Here is an 18,018-nt window from a genome sequence, read left to right on the forward strand (position 1 = left end):
ACCTTGCTGGTGTTGTGACCCTAACCCAAGGTGTCAAAGAGGGCTCTCAGGCACTGGCAAAACGTGAATTATTCACAGCCACTATATAATGAAACAAACATCTGTCCCTTAGTTTAAATCACTAAAGTAATGGCAGTCCTCAGCCATGGTCCAAAACATATAGCATGAAGGAAATGAGAAGCCATAGGCTAACAGGAGAAAGCAAAATGCAGCACCTGTTTGTTCTCAGATTACTGCTTTCTGATGTATATTACCTCTTAGAAATGTTAACAGGCTCTGTCTCTTTCATAGCAAGAACACAAAAAGTAATTGTAAGAATTATAGACCACTTAAAGGTCACACAGACTATGGGATTGGTAGTCAGACATCCTGTTCCCACCTACCTGCTGTATAAATCCTAAGTATTGTTATAAAAAAATGAAATTCCAAGTGCAAATCATTCACAAAACAAATTTTGCCTCTGAACACTTGGAAAGAAAGAAGCATAACTCAGATCAACATTGTGTCAACTAAAACCTAGTCAATCCTCATTCCTTTTTACCCTAGGGTTTATTTGTCTAACTCTATACTTTTTTTTCTGTTACACTTGTTTAGCTCAGTAGCAGATATAGCTCCAGTGGAGTTACACATTTTCTTAGGGGTTTTGGTTTGTTTGTTTGTTTCTTGATTACTACTTCACATTCTTCACTGAAGAGGTAACTCACCAGCCCTTGTTAATAGATCACAGGCAACGAGGTTGTCAGGTGCTTTCATTCCACAGCAATCCTAACAGTTTTTGTATTTGGAACATGTTTTAACTGCATCCCAGGCAGATCCACCATTATGCAATTTAGTTTCAGAAATAATGGATTTGGCACCAGTTATCAAGTATTGCAAAAGCAATACGAAATGCCCTATCAAAAGAAAGGAGTTCCAAATTCGGGAAATGTCACAGTTAAAGGCTGGAGAACTGACAGGCTTGAATCTAAGTACAAGCATTACTAGAAGCCCTTGCATCAGAAATCTTCTGACTCCTGACAGACATAATATACTAGAAACAATGATTGCGTAATTAACAGAATTATGAGTCTTCTCCCATAGACTCTCACAGTGAGCATGTGTGTACTGGTAAGAACGATGTTGATCATTAAACAGTGTTTTGTATCTGTAGCCAAAGCCACCTGATTGAAAACTACATTGAAGTAGAAGGGATGTGTGTAGTTTTCTTAGTATATCCAGCTGCTAGAAGAATCCAGTCAAAGCCTCTCCAGAGGTGAACTGCATGCTCTAGTTAATACTTATTTTATTTCTTTATGGGTATGACTGTAATTTGCTTTCTTGGTAGAGGAAAGAGTCCTTGTATAATATTTTGGTTCCAAAGTAGCATGCCTGATGATAGGTTCATCCAAGGAGGAGTTTCACCCCTATGGTGTCTTTATATTGCATAATGTGGTGAGACTACTCTTCTGGGATGGGAATTCAGCCAACAGCTGGGGGTGTGGGTGTAACTCCACCCTCCTCCACTCCGCCCCCCCCCCCGCTTAAGTAGCTCCTCCCACTTCTAAGGTGGTTTGCTTGCAAGTTAGAGTAGAGGCAATACCTATAGTGTTTAGTGCTGAATTTAGGTAGTATTACACTTTTCTGGTGGATTTTTTTTATGGGGGTTGGTGACTACTTGCTATGAACAGCACAGAGACAGAATGAAAGGTGGGAGGCACGGTTATTCCAGCAGTTCGTGTTTGGGATGGTTCTTTTCAAAGTGTTGCTGCTGTTTCCCATGCAAAGGTCAGTAGCTACTGAACTGTATTTCTCTTTTGAAATCGATATGAGAGTAACAGCTGAGCTGGAAAAGGGGCCCCGGGGAGGACAGCTTCCTGAGCAAGCATTTGATGTTTGTTACTCTGCATAGAATAAGATACTTCAAACTGACTAGGTTAATAACAAATATTTAAGTAGCTTTTGTGCTGACTGGAATGGGTAGCAATGTAGTAGCATTCTTTTTTTGGAAAGCTCACTGTAGTTGCTAAAGCTTTTGGAAAGGGGTTATGTGTACTGGATGTAGAAACTATGATTAAAATAATGACGTATTTTTCCACTTGTGTATGGCTCTAATCTGCCTGATTAACCACTATAGTGTCACATCATTGTTGTACATCTTCCTTGTCAGTTTGCCCATCATGGGAGTGATCTTTACAATGTGACAAATGTCTTTAAGATAATAATGCTTTGTGCTGTCAGTAGTGTAGCTGCTCTTAATCAGGAGGGTTAAATAAGTGAACTTCTTATACAAAACAAAAACCACTTAGAGTGTAGTTTTTGCGTAACTTGGCTTTTGCTACAGGTTGACCTCTGAATATAAAACAGGAATTACTTTTCCACAAGGCAGTTTTAAGTACAAAATCCCAAGCATTTACTACTAGCTGCTACTCTTGGGTAAACGAGATTTAAGAATAGATAAATCCCTACTTCAGTGCAGTCAAGACTAAAGTTGTCCTTGCTGTTATCTCTGTTGTTTACAGATGGGGGGGAAAATATGCGAGTGGCTTTATGGAAAAGTCCTATAGCATTTCAGAGAAAGTGACTTATCAGAAAAAGTAGTTCTTGTAACCATTCAATACATAACTATTTTCCTTCTATAAGCTGACTCAAAAATCTACAGAAAGGATATTCTCTCGAGCTGTATTGGGCGGCTATTTGATGGTTAAACACACTAACCCAAATTATATAGATTTTTAGAGTAACTTTGATAGAAGCCTATTGAAATGCTGTAAACCTAGTTCTATGGAACTCTTGCGAAAGGGAGGTGGCTTGGACATAAACAATTCTGTAATTTTAAAATGGCAATGGCTAAGTCTAATTTTATCCTTTTTTCTGTTTTTGCAATACCACACTTGTAGATTCATAAGCTTTTGGCTTTAAAAATAAGAGTGCGCAAAAGGAACCACTCCAAACCCCAGACAGTTTTTATGAAAACAAAACCTAATTCATTTGACAGGTTTCAGAGTAACAGCCGTGTTAGTCTGTATTTGCAAAAAGAAAAGGAGTACTTGTGGCACCTTAGAGACTAACCAATTTATTTGAGCATAAGCTCCTGCTGTGGAGAGTGAGTTTGTGTGTGGGGGGGCGGAGGGTGAGAAAACCTGGATTTGTGCTGGAAATGGCCCAACTTGATTATCATACACATTGTAAGGTGAGTGATCACTTTAGATAAGCTATTACCAGCAGGAGAGTGGGGTGGGAGAAGGTATTGTTTCATGGTCTCTGTGTATATAATGTCTTCTGCAGTTTCCACAGTATGCATCCGATGAAGTGAGCTGTAGCTCACGAAAGCTTATGCTCAAATAAATTGGTTAGTCTCTAAGGTGCCACAAGTACTCCTTTTCTTAATTCATTTGAGTTTCCCTGTTTCTCTCCCTGCCACTCCTCCCCCCCCCGCCCAAACTGCTGTGCTGTATGCCTCCGCAGGCCTCTTCAATCTTAGCTGAGCTCTGCATCAGAACAGCTTGTAACAAGGACGTACAGTCCTTAAGCCATAAAAAAGTGGCCGTTTCATGCCGAGGTCTGTAAACACAGATACACAAATTGTTTTTAGGAAAGCAACTGGTTTGGGGATATCTTCTGCAGGGAGAAGGCTCTGAATAAATTGCTAGTTAAGCATGTGCTGCAAGACCAGTTCAGTGTGTATTCAAGACTGTAAATGGCACAGTCTGCTGTAGCCCTTAATAATCAGCATGTTATTCAAATACCCCTTGTTTATTCACATCCATAAGGGAAGCTTTTCCTTAGCTTGCCTGTGCTAAAAAATACTCCCAGAAATGCCTCTTACTGAAAGTTATTTCTATGGCTTGCTTTTTGCTTCCCCCCCTTTTTTTTTTTTTTTTTTTTTTGAATGGAGGAGCCATTCTCTAGGAGTACAAAGGGAGGGGATACCCTCGGAAGCCACTTTCTATGCTGAAGCCCAGTGTGAGCACTCTTTGTTAGAAGAACCTCAGGCTCAGAAAACTGACTTATAAAGCGGGGATATCAGTGGTTTTAATCAGTGTGTGTGTGAGGGTTCAACTGGGCAGAGTTCAGTGCCGTGACTTTTCAGCTTGTACAATGGGCCCTTCAGTAAGAGCAATGATGATTGATTGGGTTTATTAGTGAGAAACAATGAGTGCTTTCACTATTCCCTAGGTTAGTTTACCAGTGTGGGTCATCCTCCATCTTTGTCCCAAAGGTTCAGGAGAGGTTGATTGCCACAGCTACTTTCTGCAGAGGGGGGAAAAATGGTTTGTTTGTGTCAATATCTGAAGGCAAATAACCCACCATGCAGGTCACCAAGGAGGGAATGGGCCAAAGTTGAAAGGATACATTTTATCATAGCTGCCAGGAAACACTCTGGACTATAAGGTCAATGAGATAGGAACTCTTTGCCCAATGGCATGCTAAGGCTTTATTATGAGACTCAGCATTTCCTGGGTTTGGATGGGATAGAAATACATTGTGCTCCTCACAGTTGGGCGCAACCAACCTTCCGAGTGGCTGGGGGAGGGGTATGTGCCAGTGCTTCATACTTCAAAACCTGCAGAGCCAACACCTTCTAAAGTATGTAGGCATTACTGACTTTCCCAAAACAAGGTCAAGAGTGATTCGGAAGAGTAAAGACTGCAAGACTGCAGACTCCACAGGGCATTGGAAGCCTTAACTTAGTCCTATCATGCCTTGGGAAACAGGCTTTTACAGAAACAAAGCTGTACTGTATTTCAGTGCTTCCTGTTCCATGGCAGGTTGGCAATAAACGGGCAAAATAAAAACAAGGTGAGGAAAACACTTAAGCTATGTCCTTTTTGAAGAGTTTGGTTCAATGCAGCATTTTGGTGAAGGCTGGAACGGTTCTTGATCAGGTACAAATCAGCTGTCCCTTTTTATATTACATTTTCCAATAATTAAAATAAAGGTAAATGAAGGGGGCTCAAGGACAGACTGGCTTACTAAATTCATGCATCATGAATTTGCAATGCATGTGCTTTGCTCAGCTGGTATTGAGCTAGGTTCACAATTCTGCAAAAGCAACAAACCAGAAAAGGAAGCATGTTCAGTTTGCCTTGATTTTTAGCATGATTTAATAGAATGTTGATCTGCAACAACGCAAGAAGACCTATCATCAAACGAGTGAGTGACTCTGGAGCTTCGGATATTGCATTCTTGTCCTTTGCAGGGTTTGACAGTTACCTACTGAACAGAAAAGGAGTACTTGTGGCACCTTAGAGACTAACCAATTTATTTGAGCATGAGCTTTCGTGAGCTACAGCTGAAAGCTCATGCTCAAATAAATTGGTTAGTCTCTAAGGTGCCACAAGTACTCCTTTTCTTTTTGCGAATACAGACTAACACGGCTGTTCCTCTGAAACCTGTCACTACTGAACAGAGATGGTGACAGGATTGTCACCCAAACCAAATTGATTGAACAAGCTATAGGACAAGTCCACTCTGAAAGCACTGTTGGCACTGCCAGAGTTAGCACACATAGCAGGTTCAGAACAGGTTAGTGCTAGCTGACATGGCTTTGCACTTCAAAGTGTTGATCCCTGTTGCTGCTTGTTTTCCTGGGAATGCCACTGGGAGAGGGAAACAGCTGATATTATTCTCTTCTCTGGAATGTTAGCTGACCATATTGGCAATTCTCATTTGCCTATACAATAATGAAAGGTGGGATATTTATTTTTGATAGCGGATTTATTTTCATCTTGCCTTCTCCCTAATAGCGAAGGGAGCATGAGCAGGAAGGAGAGAGATTAATAATAGTCATGGTGCCTTTTCAGGGAAAAAACGAAGGTGGTCGGATGGTGGAAATGCACTTACGTATGCATTCTACATGCACTTGTTGATGGTGTGGGCACTCCAGAGTACCACATCACCATGCTAATGTTAATAGAACATGTCATTAAGCTTGGAGACAATTCCTTAATGCTGTAACTTGACTTTTGAACATCTAACGTCACTTCTTTGTCATTGCCCAAAGACAGGCTTCATATTTTTAGGGCCATTTCTCTGCCCTTCTTAGGGTAACCAGATAGACAGTGTGGAAAAATTGGGACAGGAGGTGGGGGGGTAACAGGTGCTTATATAAGAAAAAGCCCTGAATATTGGGACTGTCCCTATAAAATCAGGACATCTGGTCACCATAGCCCTTCTCCACCTTGCTTCAATCTCAGATTTGCTGTGGAAAGTGTATAATTATAAAGAGGGCTCATCTATAACATGGATACAGGGCAACTTGACTTCGATTTGTTCTTGCTGCTGCCCTGTAAATGACCTCTCCTGCTTCAGAGGGTGGATCTCTTTACTGGTGACAGATGCCTGATATCTTGTACTTTGGCAACACTGACATAGATTGTCATGCCAGTGAAGTGTCTCCTGAACTGAATCTGAAAAAAATTGGCAAGATTAGTTTGCAGCCCATTGTCAGTGAGAGGTCACGCATCCGTGTTAAGCAAAAGTATTTTGTGCTCTGGAACTTGGAGATGATGCAGATAATTGATCTGGGGGAGTGTGGTTGGGGTGGAGGGGGGAGAGCATAGTGCAGTGTAAAAAGTCTGAGGCTTAATTCTTGTGTGAAATTTTGCTGAGACACGTATGTGGAGCCTTTCGTTTGGAAAAGTTTGGATTTTGTGTAATAGGGTGATTTTGAAAAGAGTTTTGTCAGATGTCTAAAAATACTGCTTGAATTTCAATCTCATGCAGTCTTTCACAACAGTAGTGTTCATGGTATCTTTTTGGCATGACTTCTGTAAGGTGGACTCCTGATCTAGTCAGCTATGCCCACGTGTACAGAACTAGTGGAGTACAGTCAGGGAAAGTGATCTGGCACTGGGTACCATTTGCAGTTGTGGTCTAACTCAACTCAAGGTGAACTAGACAAGAATTCCTTCTGTGCTCAAGTGAAGTGCAGAGATACTCAGTCTAATATAGGAACATGTTTCATGGCAAAAAAATTCAGTCTGATTTGCTTTCATTCATGAAAATGATAGTAAAGAGCAGTAGGCTCATGCAATTCTTCTGGCCAATTAATTTAATCAGGCAAAGTTTGAGAAACAGTTTTTGCAATGTCATTATGTTTGCACACAAGAGACAGAGTAATAAGACACTTCCTACCAGTCACTATGACTGTAAAAGCAATGTGACACAGGCTTGAATTCTGAATATGATCTTATAAGCAGGAGAGAGAGTCACTGAATTCTCAGTAAGAATCAGTACCATGGGGAAGGAATCTCCTTTATTTAACAAAAATGTGCAAAACGCCCATCAGCTGCATTTTTCTGTCTTGGGTTAGAAGCAGTTGTTTTTCTAATTATGAGTAGTGTACCAGCACCCCCCAGAGTCTGAGCCCTTTTAAAGAGCCTAGAAAATGGGAAAAATAAATGCCAGAAATTTTCTTGATTAGTGGAAAGTCTGGGTAAAAGAGGAGTCTTCCAGTATGTTCTAAATGTGGTCAGGTCAGGCTGTGTGTTTGGTTTTGTTTTTTTTTTTTTTTTTGTTAAGATGCCTTCCTTCAGAAGCAAACTTCAGAGGTGAAGTTCCACCACTAAGAATGCCCTGGCTCCAGCTCCGTTGAGCTTCAGTCTGGAGCAGAGAGCTGAAATATTGTTGATTGAATGTATGTGATGTGGTAGGCCCTGAGACATAGCCTCTTCCTCTCAGACCCAAGTCATTTGGAGTTTTATGGAAAGCAGCTAGCACCTTGAATTTCACTTGGAGATGAATGTCAGTAATCCAGATCATAGGTATAATGTACCTGCACCACTCTGCCTCACTTGGAAACCAGGCACCTCCTGTATTTGATGAAGTTGGGTGTCATATGTTAGCCCCAGGTAGGGTGTATTGAGTTCTAATTCTCCTAGCTAACAGGTCATAAAGATATGGATCACTGTAGCAATGTCTGCATCGCAGAAAGAAAGATGGAGAAGTATTTATGGCCACTGATTAAATTTGGGAATCAAGGAGCCCAACTGTGTATGTGGAATTGTGTATACTGCTCCAAACTCTCAGCTAACTAGTCTGTGGTACAAATAAACCGCCTATTGTAAACTTTTGCTCTGAACATTTTTTAAGTTGACACCCTGCTGTAAGGCCGAACTGTGACAGGTTCGGTCACAGAGACCCCCTTGGGACTGTCCCCTGACGTGCTGGAATTACCTGAGCCTATTTTCCCTGCCAGCTTGGGACTCCAGAACCCTGCCTTGTTAAGCCAAACTCGCTAGCCTGTTGCAACACAGACTTGGGGATCTGAGCCACACTCCCAAAGCTGCAGACTTTTTAACCAAAAACTGCTCAGCAGGTCAGTTATCTCCAGCACCCAGACACCCAGTTCCCAATGAGATCCAAACACCAAATAAATTGCTTACTCTGCATAAAGCTTATACGGGGTAAACCCATAAACACTGATAGGAGGCGGGAGGGATAGCTCAGTGGTTTGAGGATTGGCCTGCTAAACCCAGGGTTGTGAGCTCAATATTTGAGGGGGCCATTTAGGGATCTGGGGCAAAAATTGGGGATTGGCCCTGCTTTGAGCAGGGGGTTTGACTAGATCTCCTGAGGTACCTTCCAACCTTGAGATTCTATGATAGAGAAAGAGAGATGCACAGCTGTCTGCTCCCCCGGGTATTAATCACTTTGGGTTTACTAATAAACAAATCCTACTTGTAATATGTAATAAAATCACTTAAGTGGTTTTAAATAATATCAGACAGAACAAAGTAAGTTACCAAGTAAAATAAAGCAAAAACATGCAAATCTAAGCCTAATACACTAAGAAACTGATTACAGATAATATCTTACTCTTAGATGTTTTAATAAGCTTCTTTCACAGACTAGACTCCTTCCTAGTCTGAGTCCAATCCTTTCCCCTGGTACAATCCTTGTTAGTTCCAGCTCAGGTGGTAACTAGGGTTTTTCTCATGACTGCCGCCTTCTTTGTTAGCTTTGGGACAAGGTGGGAATCTTTTGTTTCTCTGGATCGTCCCCCCCTGCCCAATGGAAAATGGTTCTAAATGGTTTAAGATGGGTTCCACCATTCTTCCTGGGCTGGCTTACACGAACACAGGAAGGCTTGCAAGTAAACAGAGCCATTTACAATCAATTGTCCTAGTCCATCAAGATTCTAAACAATCATTAATGGCCCACACTTTGCATAATTACAATAGGACCTTAGAGTTTATATTTCTAGCTTCAGGTACAAGAATGATACATGCATACAAATAGGATGAACACTCAGTAGATTATAAGGTTTGTAATGATACCTTACAAGAGACCGTTTGCATAAAGCATACTCCAGTTACATCATATTTACACTCATAAGCATATTTCCATAAAACATTATGGAGTGCAGTGTCACAGGAACTATACTGTAATTGTACCACATGGCTCTTATGGATGACTTAAATAGTTTTTGCTGTTACCCTGTAATGGAAAGTGACCTAATGCAAGACATGGATCTGTTTTGAATGGCTGATGTAAATATCTGAAATCAAGAGCTTGCCCCTTCCCCTTCTTCAGCAGTCATCCTGTGTATATGACTAGTCATGTACTTGTGTGTGGCTGCTCTAAACTTTTTATTTCATAAAATAAGAAGCTCAGGTGAATGTTAGACCCTCCCACTTATGTTTTATTATATGGAAAACAAAAGCTGAGTGTCGGGGAAGGTTCTTTTATTTTAAGGAGCCTGTCCTTTTCTTCTGTCCTCTCCCCCTTACCCCGCCCCCCCCCCCCCGCCCAAGTCTTTTGCTCTCTTTCCTCTTCCATGTCTTGCATCTCCTTTACCCTGTTTTTTTCATTCTCCTTTTGTTAATCTCAAAAATTCATTGACTCATGCTAAGGAAGATGTGTAGTGTAAGACTAATTAAATAGACTTTCCTTGGCTTCAATTTTAGTGACTCTGATGTATGGTAAAGACTGTTCAGCCAGTCACCTCTTAGATCTTCTCTAAGCTGTCAGAAACATTGTGCCATACTGGAAGATGGAGAAATTGGCATAACCACAAGCGCTGTCAGAGCATTAGTACAAGTTATCTCTTTATTAGATAAAAGGCAAGTTTTCTTAGGAAAACCATTTTTAGAAGATATGAGGGTTATAGGCATTAAAGTCAACTGTAGAGCATTGTTAAGGAAATTAGTACCTTTCTGCTGCATGATAGCAAGGGTATGATCTGCAATAAACTCATTCATATTGGGAAATGTTATGGACTTGAACATTCTATTTTCTGTTTAAAACTGAACCATGGTTACAGTACATGAAGCATACTGGAATGTGTGTCCAAAACAGCTTTGTTGAAATCAACATGGAGGTAAAAACAATGGTGAAGATTAAGAATGTCTGACAAGTTTGTCCAGTTTCTTAGTGCTTCCTGAATAGCAAATATGAGGAAACTACTAAATTCTTCAATAGGCTTTCTGGGAAAAACCACTGAATTGCTTACTAGTTGTGACATTAGAATGTCTATAGACTCAGCAGTACTAGCCTTCTGTCTGTGCAGTTTTTCATTTGTTCAGTCCTTTGTGTTTAAGGGTTCTTGGTGCTCTCACACCAAAGTGGCTTTTTAAATTTTGACCCAGTTCCACTATGGCAGTTGTTTTCAGCCTTTTTTCATTTGCAGACTCCTAAAATATTTCAAATTAGAGGTGCAGACCCCTTTGGAAATCTTAGACTTAGTCTGTGGACTACCAAGTGTCCACAGACCACAGGTTGAAAATCACTGTTCTGTGGTAACAGCCACCTTTCACGGACCCCTTAGACATAGTCTGTAGACACACCCCACCCCACCCCGGTTGAAAACCCCTGCACTAGGGAAACTTCTACATCCCTAATAGAACTTTCTCTTGTCCCTTCAAAGTCACTGCATCCTCACATGCCTAAGGATTGTACCTGGAGTCAAGGCAGGCCATGCCATCCTTTGAGAGACAGTTGCATTTGGGATGTGGCAAAGGGGATGTACAGACAAGACTTTCAGATCTCACATTGTACAAGTATACAGATCAGCCACATGCTATCAAGTCTGAAACTAAATGAGTGGTGTCAAGTATTAGAGGAGTAGCCGTGTTAGTCTGGATCTGTAATAGTGGCAAAGAGTCATGTGACACCTGATAGACTAAAAGACATATCGGAGCATAAGCTTTGGTGGGTGAATACCCACTTCGTCAGATGCATGGAGTGGAAACTTCCAGAGGCAGGTATAAATATGCAAGCAAGAATCAGGCTAGGGATAATGAGGTTAGCTCAATCAGGGAGGATGAGGCCCTCTTCTAGTAGTTGAGGTGTGAACACCAAGGGAGGAAAAACTGCTTTTGTAGTTGGCTAGCCATTCACAGTCTTTGTTTAATCCTGAGCTGATAGTGTCAAATTTGCAAATGAACTGAAGCTCAGCAGTTTCTCTTTGAAGTCTGATCCTGAAGTTTTTTTGCTGCAGGATGGCTGCCTTTTAAATCTGCTATTGTGTGTTCAGGGAGGTTGAAGTGTTCTCCTACAGGTTTTTGTATATTGCCAATCCTAATATCTGATTTGTGTCCATTTATCCTCTTATGGAGGGACTGTTCAGTTTGGCTGATGTACAAAGCAGAGGGGCATTTCTGGCACATGATGGCATATATTACATTGGTGGATGTGCAGGTGAATGAACCGGTGATGGTGTGGCTGATCTGATTAGGTCCTGTGATGGTGTCACTGGTGTAGATGTGGGCAGAGTTGGCATCGAGGTTTGTTGCATGGATTGGTTCCTGAGTTAGTTACTATGGTGTGGTGTGTTGTTGCTGGTGAGAATATGCTTCAGGTTGGTGGTTTGTCTGTGGGCGAGCACTGGCTGGCCTGTCTCCCACGGCCTAAGTGAGGGATCGTTGTCCAGGATGGGTTGTAGATCACTGATGATGCGTTGGGGAGATTTTAGCTGAGGACTGTATGTGATGGCCAGTGGAGTTCTGTTGGTTTCTTTCTTGGGCTTGTCTCGCAGCAGGAGGCTTCTGGGTACATGTCTAGCTCTGTTGATCTGTTTCCTTATTTCCTCATGCGGGTATTGTAGTTTTGAGAATGCTTGGTGAAGATCTTTTTTCAGAGTAGCAGCCGTGTTAGTCTGTGTTTGCAAAAAGAAAGAGTACTTGTGGCACCTTAGAGACTTAGAGATCTTGTAGGTGTTGGTATCTTTCTGAGGGGTTGGAGCAAATGCGGTTGTACCTCAGTGGTTGGCTGTAGACAATGGATCGTGTGGTGTGTCCGGGATGGAAGCTGGAGGTATGAAGGTAGGCATAGTGGTCAGTGGGTTTTCAGTATAGGGTGGTAAGTGACCATCCCTTATTTGCCCCATGGAGTCTAGGAAGTGGACCTCCCGTGTAGCTTGGTCCAGGCTGAGGTTGATGGTGGGGTGGAAGCTGTTGAAATTGTGGTGGAATTCTTTCAGGGTTTCCTTCCCATGGGTCCAGATGATGAAGATATCATCAATGTAGCATAGGTAGAGAAGGGACGTGAGTGGACAACAGCTGAGCAAGTGGTGTTCCAGGTCAGCCATAAAAATGTTGGCGTATTGTGGGGCCATGCGGATGCCCATAGCGGTGCCACTGGTCTGGAGGTGTATATTGTCACCAAATTTGAAATAATTGTGTGTGAGGATAAAGTCACAGAGTTCGGCAACCAGTTGTGCTGTGGCATCAACCAGTTGTGCTGTTCCTGACAGCTTGTATTCCATCTGTGTGTGGGATGTTTGTGTAGAGAGCCTCTACATCCATGGCGGCTAGGATGGTGTTTTCTGGAAGATCACCAATGCATTATAGTCTTCTCAGGAAATCAGTGATGTCACTGAGATAGCTGGGAGTGCTGGTGGTATAGGGTCTGAGTAGAGAGCGGTGCTGATCCTAATTCTTGAGGTTACTGTATTGTTTTCAGCTCTCATAAGTTCAGCTGATTTAAAAGAGAATACATGAATTTTGCTTTCATGCCCGCAAAACTCCCAAACCATCTCTTTCACTTCAAGCACATATGAGAGATCACAAGACTTATCTTGCCACAAGACTCCGGGTGAAAGACTTGACTCTTAAGGGAAAAACGCTTGTGATAAGTACGCACTGGCTGAGCATTGATAAAGAGCAGAGTAAACGGGGTGTATTACTTTTCTACAAAGCATTTCAAGACTGGAGAGGAATTGTCCTGAATATTCCAAGTAGGGTTAATGGGGGGAGGAGAGCAATTCTTTCCCAAGTTGTCTTTCCTGATATTCAGTCTAGCACTGATATTCTAGACTGGGGATGAAGTGGTGGAAGCTCCATTGAGATACTTGTAGACTAGACAAAGCACTTTGAAAACTATATACCATAGGGAATGCTCATAGGAGGAGTGGACTCTTCAGCTAACTAGACAACTTAATACAGTAGATAAGTGTCATTCTCAGTTTCTACTTGGTGGTGGGTACAGAGAGATCTTTCAAGCAAAGTCTTGAATATGTTTCTACTCTTAACATGACTCCAACTCAAGTGTTACAAGCACTGAAGAGTGAAATATAAAGTAAACACATAGATGAGGTAGCAGGTGTAAGCAATTAGGAGCCTAGGAAATGCACCTAGTCCTGTCATCTCTTCCAAAATGTTTTCAGCCTCTGAGCTTGAGGAAGACCATAGGCTTCACAGGAGAGTTTCATGTCCGTTCCTTTTGCATAATCGGACTACATCATGACAAGTGAACTCTTGCAGAAGAATGCAGCACACAAATGAAACCATCCACCTTCTGAGTCATAGGGAGGTAGTGATTTAAGTCAGTTTGACAGTCTCAAAGAAGGGATCTTGCTAGTTTGGTAGTCAATAGGCATCATATACACTGCAGAAGTATTTTTCACATCACAAAATAAGTAGCCCTTAAAGATCCAGTCCACTTTTAGGTGGATACACCAAACTAGTTATTATCACATAAGAATTACATTGCTACCATTTAAACACTCTTATTATGGTGTAAAGCAGAGAGAAGCAACAAAAGCTTGTCAGACATTTTTGTGAAAAACACATTGTAAATAATATTCTGTTCTTTAAAAAGGAGCAGCTTAGTGGGTAAAGAAAAATGTTATCAGATATGATGGAAAATGTCTTCTCTTCTAATTTCTTTCCAATTGGGAAATATTAACTTTTATTTCACACCTAAAAGTAACATGTCCTCTCTGACTTGTCCTGGTTTGTGTGTCACTGTAGTCAGTCATGTCAACCTTATTGTGGGTTTCAAGTAGGTTCAGCTGACTAGCATATCAGCTGTGACTGACAGAGGTCTCAGACAATCAGCAATGTGAGATACATGCCTCTCCCTTGTGAATTGTCCATTTTTGTCCAATTAATTCTTTTTGGATTGCTATAAATTTATCCCCTCTTCCTCCCCTCGATCCCAAAACTCACCATGACTCTCCCCACTGGCTTCAGACCTTTTTGAGGTTAGAGTTCCATTAATTAAAATGATTATCCTGGACTGCTTCATGTGTAATTGAAAAATTCCCCTTGGTTAGGTCCTAGCAAGGTGAGCATTAGAACCTGCAAATAGAATTTAAAAAATATATAAAACTGAATTTATTTTCTTATATGAAAGGATTACTACATTTAGGTTTTGCTTCACTTTTTCTTTGTCATGCACTTTTTTTCCTTCAGTGTGACGTGTACAAAACAACTTTCATAGGAAAGCACTGAAAATCAACTCTTTTGACAACATTTGTTGGGTGTTTGAAAGATATATTTAGTGGTGGTTTGGAGGAGTGGCAATAACATTCTTGGTTTTCTTGGCAGGTTTCTTACAACTTACTCTATACTGTAGTACAAGTATAGTACAGTGTAAGTGGCAGTGTGACAGTGGCTCCCAAAGGGAGTGAATTTAATGGCCTTAAGGAAGGAGTCCACAGATAGCCAGAGGCCACTAGCACAGGTTTCTATGCAGTTTCAAGTAAAGATCTCTTGTTTGTCAATGCAAGACAAAGTATCTAGTTCAAAGTATCTTTTCCATACTCCTGTTGAGTGGGTTGGAGCAGAATTGGGGTCCCGAAGGATACAATGGGAAAAGGGAGCAGCACCTCCTGAGACACTGATGAAGCTACTAGAAAATCCCAAAGTCATTTCGTTATAAGTTTGAGCACCACAACTACAAAATCTTGTAATTAATAATGTGCTATATCATACTTTCTCAAGAATCTCAAAAAGCTTTACAGAGTCAATGAAGCCTATCAAATCCTCATGACACACACTAATGTTTAATATCCATTTTACAGATTATCAAACTGAGTCAGACACCAGTTAAATGACTTTCCCAAGCTGTTCGGTTTTGACCAGAAAGTCTGGTTAAAAAGGGGACCTGCCAGTGTCCAGTCAGACACACTGAATGGACACCAAAAGTCCAGTTGTAGGTGGGAGGGTATTCAACCTATGCCAGGCCCTGCTCAGTCAGGGCTGCCTCTTGCCTGCATCTGTGGGTAGGCAGGCAGCAGGTTCAGAGTCAGACTGCAGCTCCCAGCCCCACAGCAGAGGGGGACCAGCTGGGGTGGGAAGAAGGTGGAGGGCAGCAAGTGATGGGGGGTGGGGATGACAGGCAGAGCAGGAAGCGGGCCCAAGGGGAAGAGCTGGAGTGTGTGCAGGCGGGGGGTCCAGTTTTCAGAAACGTGTAACCCTAACAGCAAATTTGGGGCAATAGGAGTCAGGTTTTCTGATTCCCAGAATCCTGTTCTAACTGCTAGATATGTTCTACAGTAAGACAGGTTAGCATGGCTCAGTAAGTACCTTTTTACTGCTGTCCATGGCCTTAACACTGTTACCCAGCACAAAGGCTAACCGTGGCTAAAACCTCCTGCAAAATAGTGTTCAATAAAATTATTCATGAGTAAGAGTGACAGAATTGGGCCCTGTTGAAAATAATGGCACGGAGATAGTGCCCCAAATGGCCTGTGTGTTCATGCCAATTTCAAGAGGCAGGGAGCATCCACATAGTTCAATAAGATCTACAAATGCTTCGAACCTCTGAAAATCAGGACACAACTGGACAGTGCCATGGAACAGTTCTGTAAGATGCTGGCAAGTATTGCGCAACTCGGCATAACTTAACCACACACTGAATAAATACACTTTGAGAATGTTTTGAAGAGATGTAGCCTAATTAATCCTCTGGGGGTATAATATGTATATCACTGAGATCCAATTTAGCATCATGCGATCTTGCTTTTTGTGGCCTAAGGACTCTGCTTTAAGACAAACACATTACCATTGGTAACTAATGGATTACTTAGAAATGCAAATGTGTTCAATGAGTAGAATATAAAAATAAGATGGTACCAAAGCTTCATATAACTGAAGTGCATCAAATCTTGTATATTTCAGATCCTTCATATTTTATATGTGAGTTAACCATCTGAAATAATGTTCAAATGTTTAATTCAAATCATCTATACTTCGAGTGAGAGTAACTACTGCCTACTTCCCCTGCAAAAAATCTTTAGTGTAAAGTGATAACACTTAAACATTCTGGGTTTGTCTTGAATTATGTTACCTGAGTATTTACAGTATTCCCTCTATCTGGCAAATGGCTCTCTCTCTCCCTCAGCACAGTAGACAATCATGTCAGTAAAATGCCAGTTCATAGTGAAGCCTATGCAGAATATGAGAGCATCTGGCAGCTTTTGAGGCTTCTACTTTTTTATTTTGCAAAAATAGGTTTGTAAAAATGTCCAGTTTTCTTACTGAAATCTAAGTTGAGAGTGAGATTTACTCCAGAATACCCAATAGCCTGGTGGGTAGGGCACTGGCCTCAGGCCTCTCTCAAACCAGATCAGCTCCCTGCTTTACCTGGTTCAAAGTGATCTGGGATGAGATAATTCTACTCTGAATTGGTGTTTGATATCCCAGGTCACTGTCCTAACCGCCAGGCTACACAGTGGAAGAATATCTGTCATGCACCATCTCTCACCCCTACCATAAAAAGTATTCCAAGTTACTTTTCTCAGTTGTTTTGGAACTTGGCTTTGAAATGAGAGTAACTACTTGGTAGAGCACACGCTCAAGTTGAAAGTTTGACTGGTGGCTCCCCCTTTCCAAAATGCCGTGGTGCAGCGTGTAACGTAAATGATTCACATTATAAAATGCAGTATTAAAGATCTAAGCAAAACTGAATTTTGACATTGATTACTACCTAGCCACTCATAAGTAACACTGGCACAGACTGCTGTATTTTGAAAGTCAGTGGGCTGTTCCAACCTTGGAAATCAAAATCAGACAGTTGGGAATAAGATATCGCCTGGGTAACTCTTGAAAGGTCTGTGTTTATATCAGAACATTGACACTGCTTCAGGATGTTGAGAGCTCAGTATGTACTGCAGAGATTTTCCTCAATCTAGGGAAACCCTTTCCCAAGGGGCAGAATGGAGAAATCTTCCTTCTTGCTGGTCTCAGAAATCCAGCATTCATACTTCAGCACGTGAAAGATAACCTCCCCTGAGGGCCTGTCTTGCTCATGCCAGTTTCTTAGGTTTTGACAAAGCTACTCCCTCCCCTTATGAGCTGTTAAATGAAAACAAAGGGACAGAGTAGAATTAGAACATTCAAAAATCAGTCAGAGAACACTGTAACCTCCCTGGTCACTCAATTTCAGACCTGAAAGTTGCAATTCTCCAACAAAAAAACTTCAAAACAGACTCCAGCGAGAAACTGCAGAATTGGAATTAATTTGCAAACTGGACACCATTAAATTAGGCTTGAATAAAGACTGGGAGTTTTTACTTTGTGTAATGACCCATGCTAATTTTTTCCCCTACTGTTTCTCAGACCTTGTCAACTGTTGGAAATGGGCCATCCTGATTATTACTACAAAATATTTTTTCTCCTCTAGATAATAGCCCACCTTAATTAATTGGTCTCGTTACAGTTGGTATGGCAACACCCATTTTTTCATGGGAGTGTGTGTATATGTATATATAATATAATCTTCCTACTGTATTTTCCACTGCATGCATCGGATGAAGTGGGTTTTAGCCCACAAAAGCTTATGCCCAAATAAACTTTAGTCTCTAAAGTG

At 41.4% G+C, this 18,018-nt stretch overlaps 1 protein-coding gene across 9 annotated transcripts in view; it reads left to right on the forward strand.

Moving 5' to 3' along the window:
• Nucleotides 1–1,540: 1,540 nt before the first annotated feature.
• LOC144929079 (kalirin-like) overlaps nt 1,541–18,018 on the forward strand; it is a 130,726-nt gene continuing 114,248 nt past the window's right edge. For all 9 annotated transcript variants that reach the window (XM_073305149.2, XM_078854786.1, XM_078854783.1 and 6 more), the window contains exon 1: nt 1,541–1,764. In XM_073305149.2, coding sequence (XP_073161250.1) covers nt 1,680–1,764 — 85 coding nt within the window. In that variant the 5' untranslated portion in view covers nt 1,541–1,679. The remainder of the gene's footprint in view (nt 1,765–18,018) is intronic.

This window comes from Lepidochelys kempii, chromosome 11 (genome assembly GCF_965140285.1).
Source record: "Lepidochelys kempii isolate rLepKem1 chromosome 11, rLepKem1.hap1, whole genome shotgun sequence".
NCBI classification, from domain to species: domain Eukaryota; kingdom Metazoa; phylum Chordata; order Testudines; family Cheloniidae; genus Lepidochelys; species Lepidochelys kempii.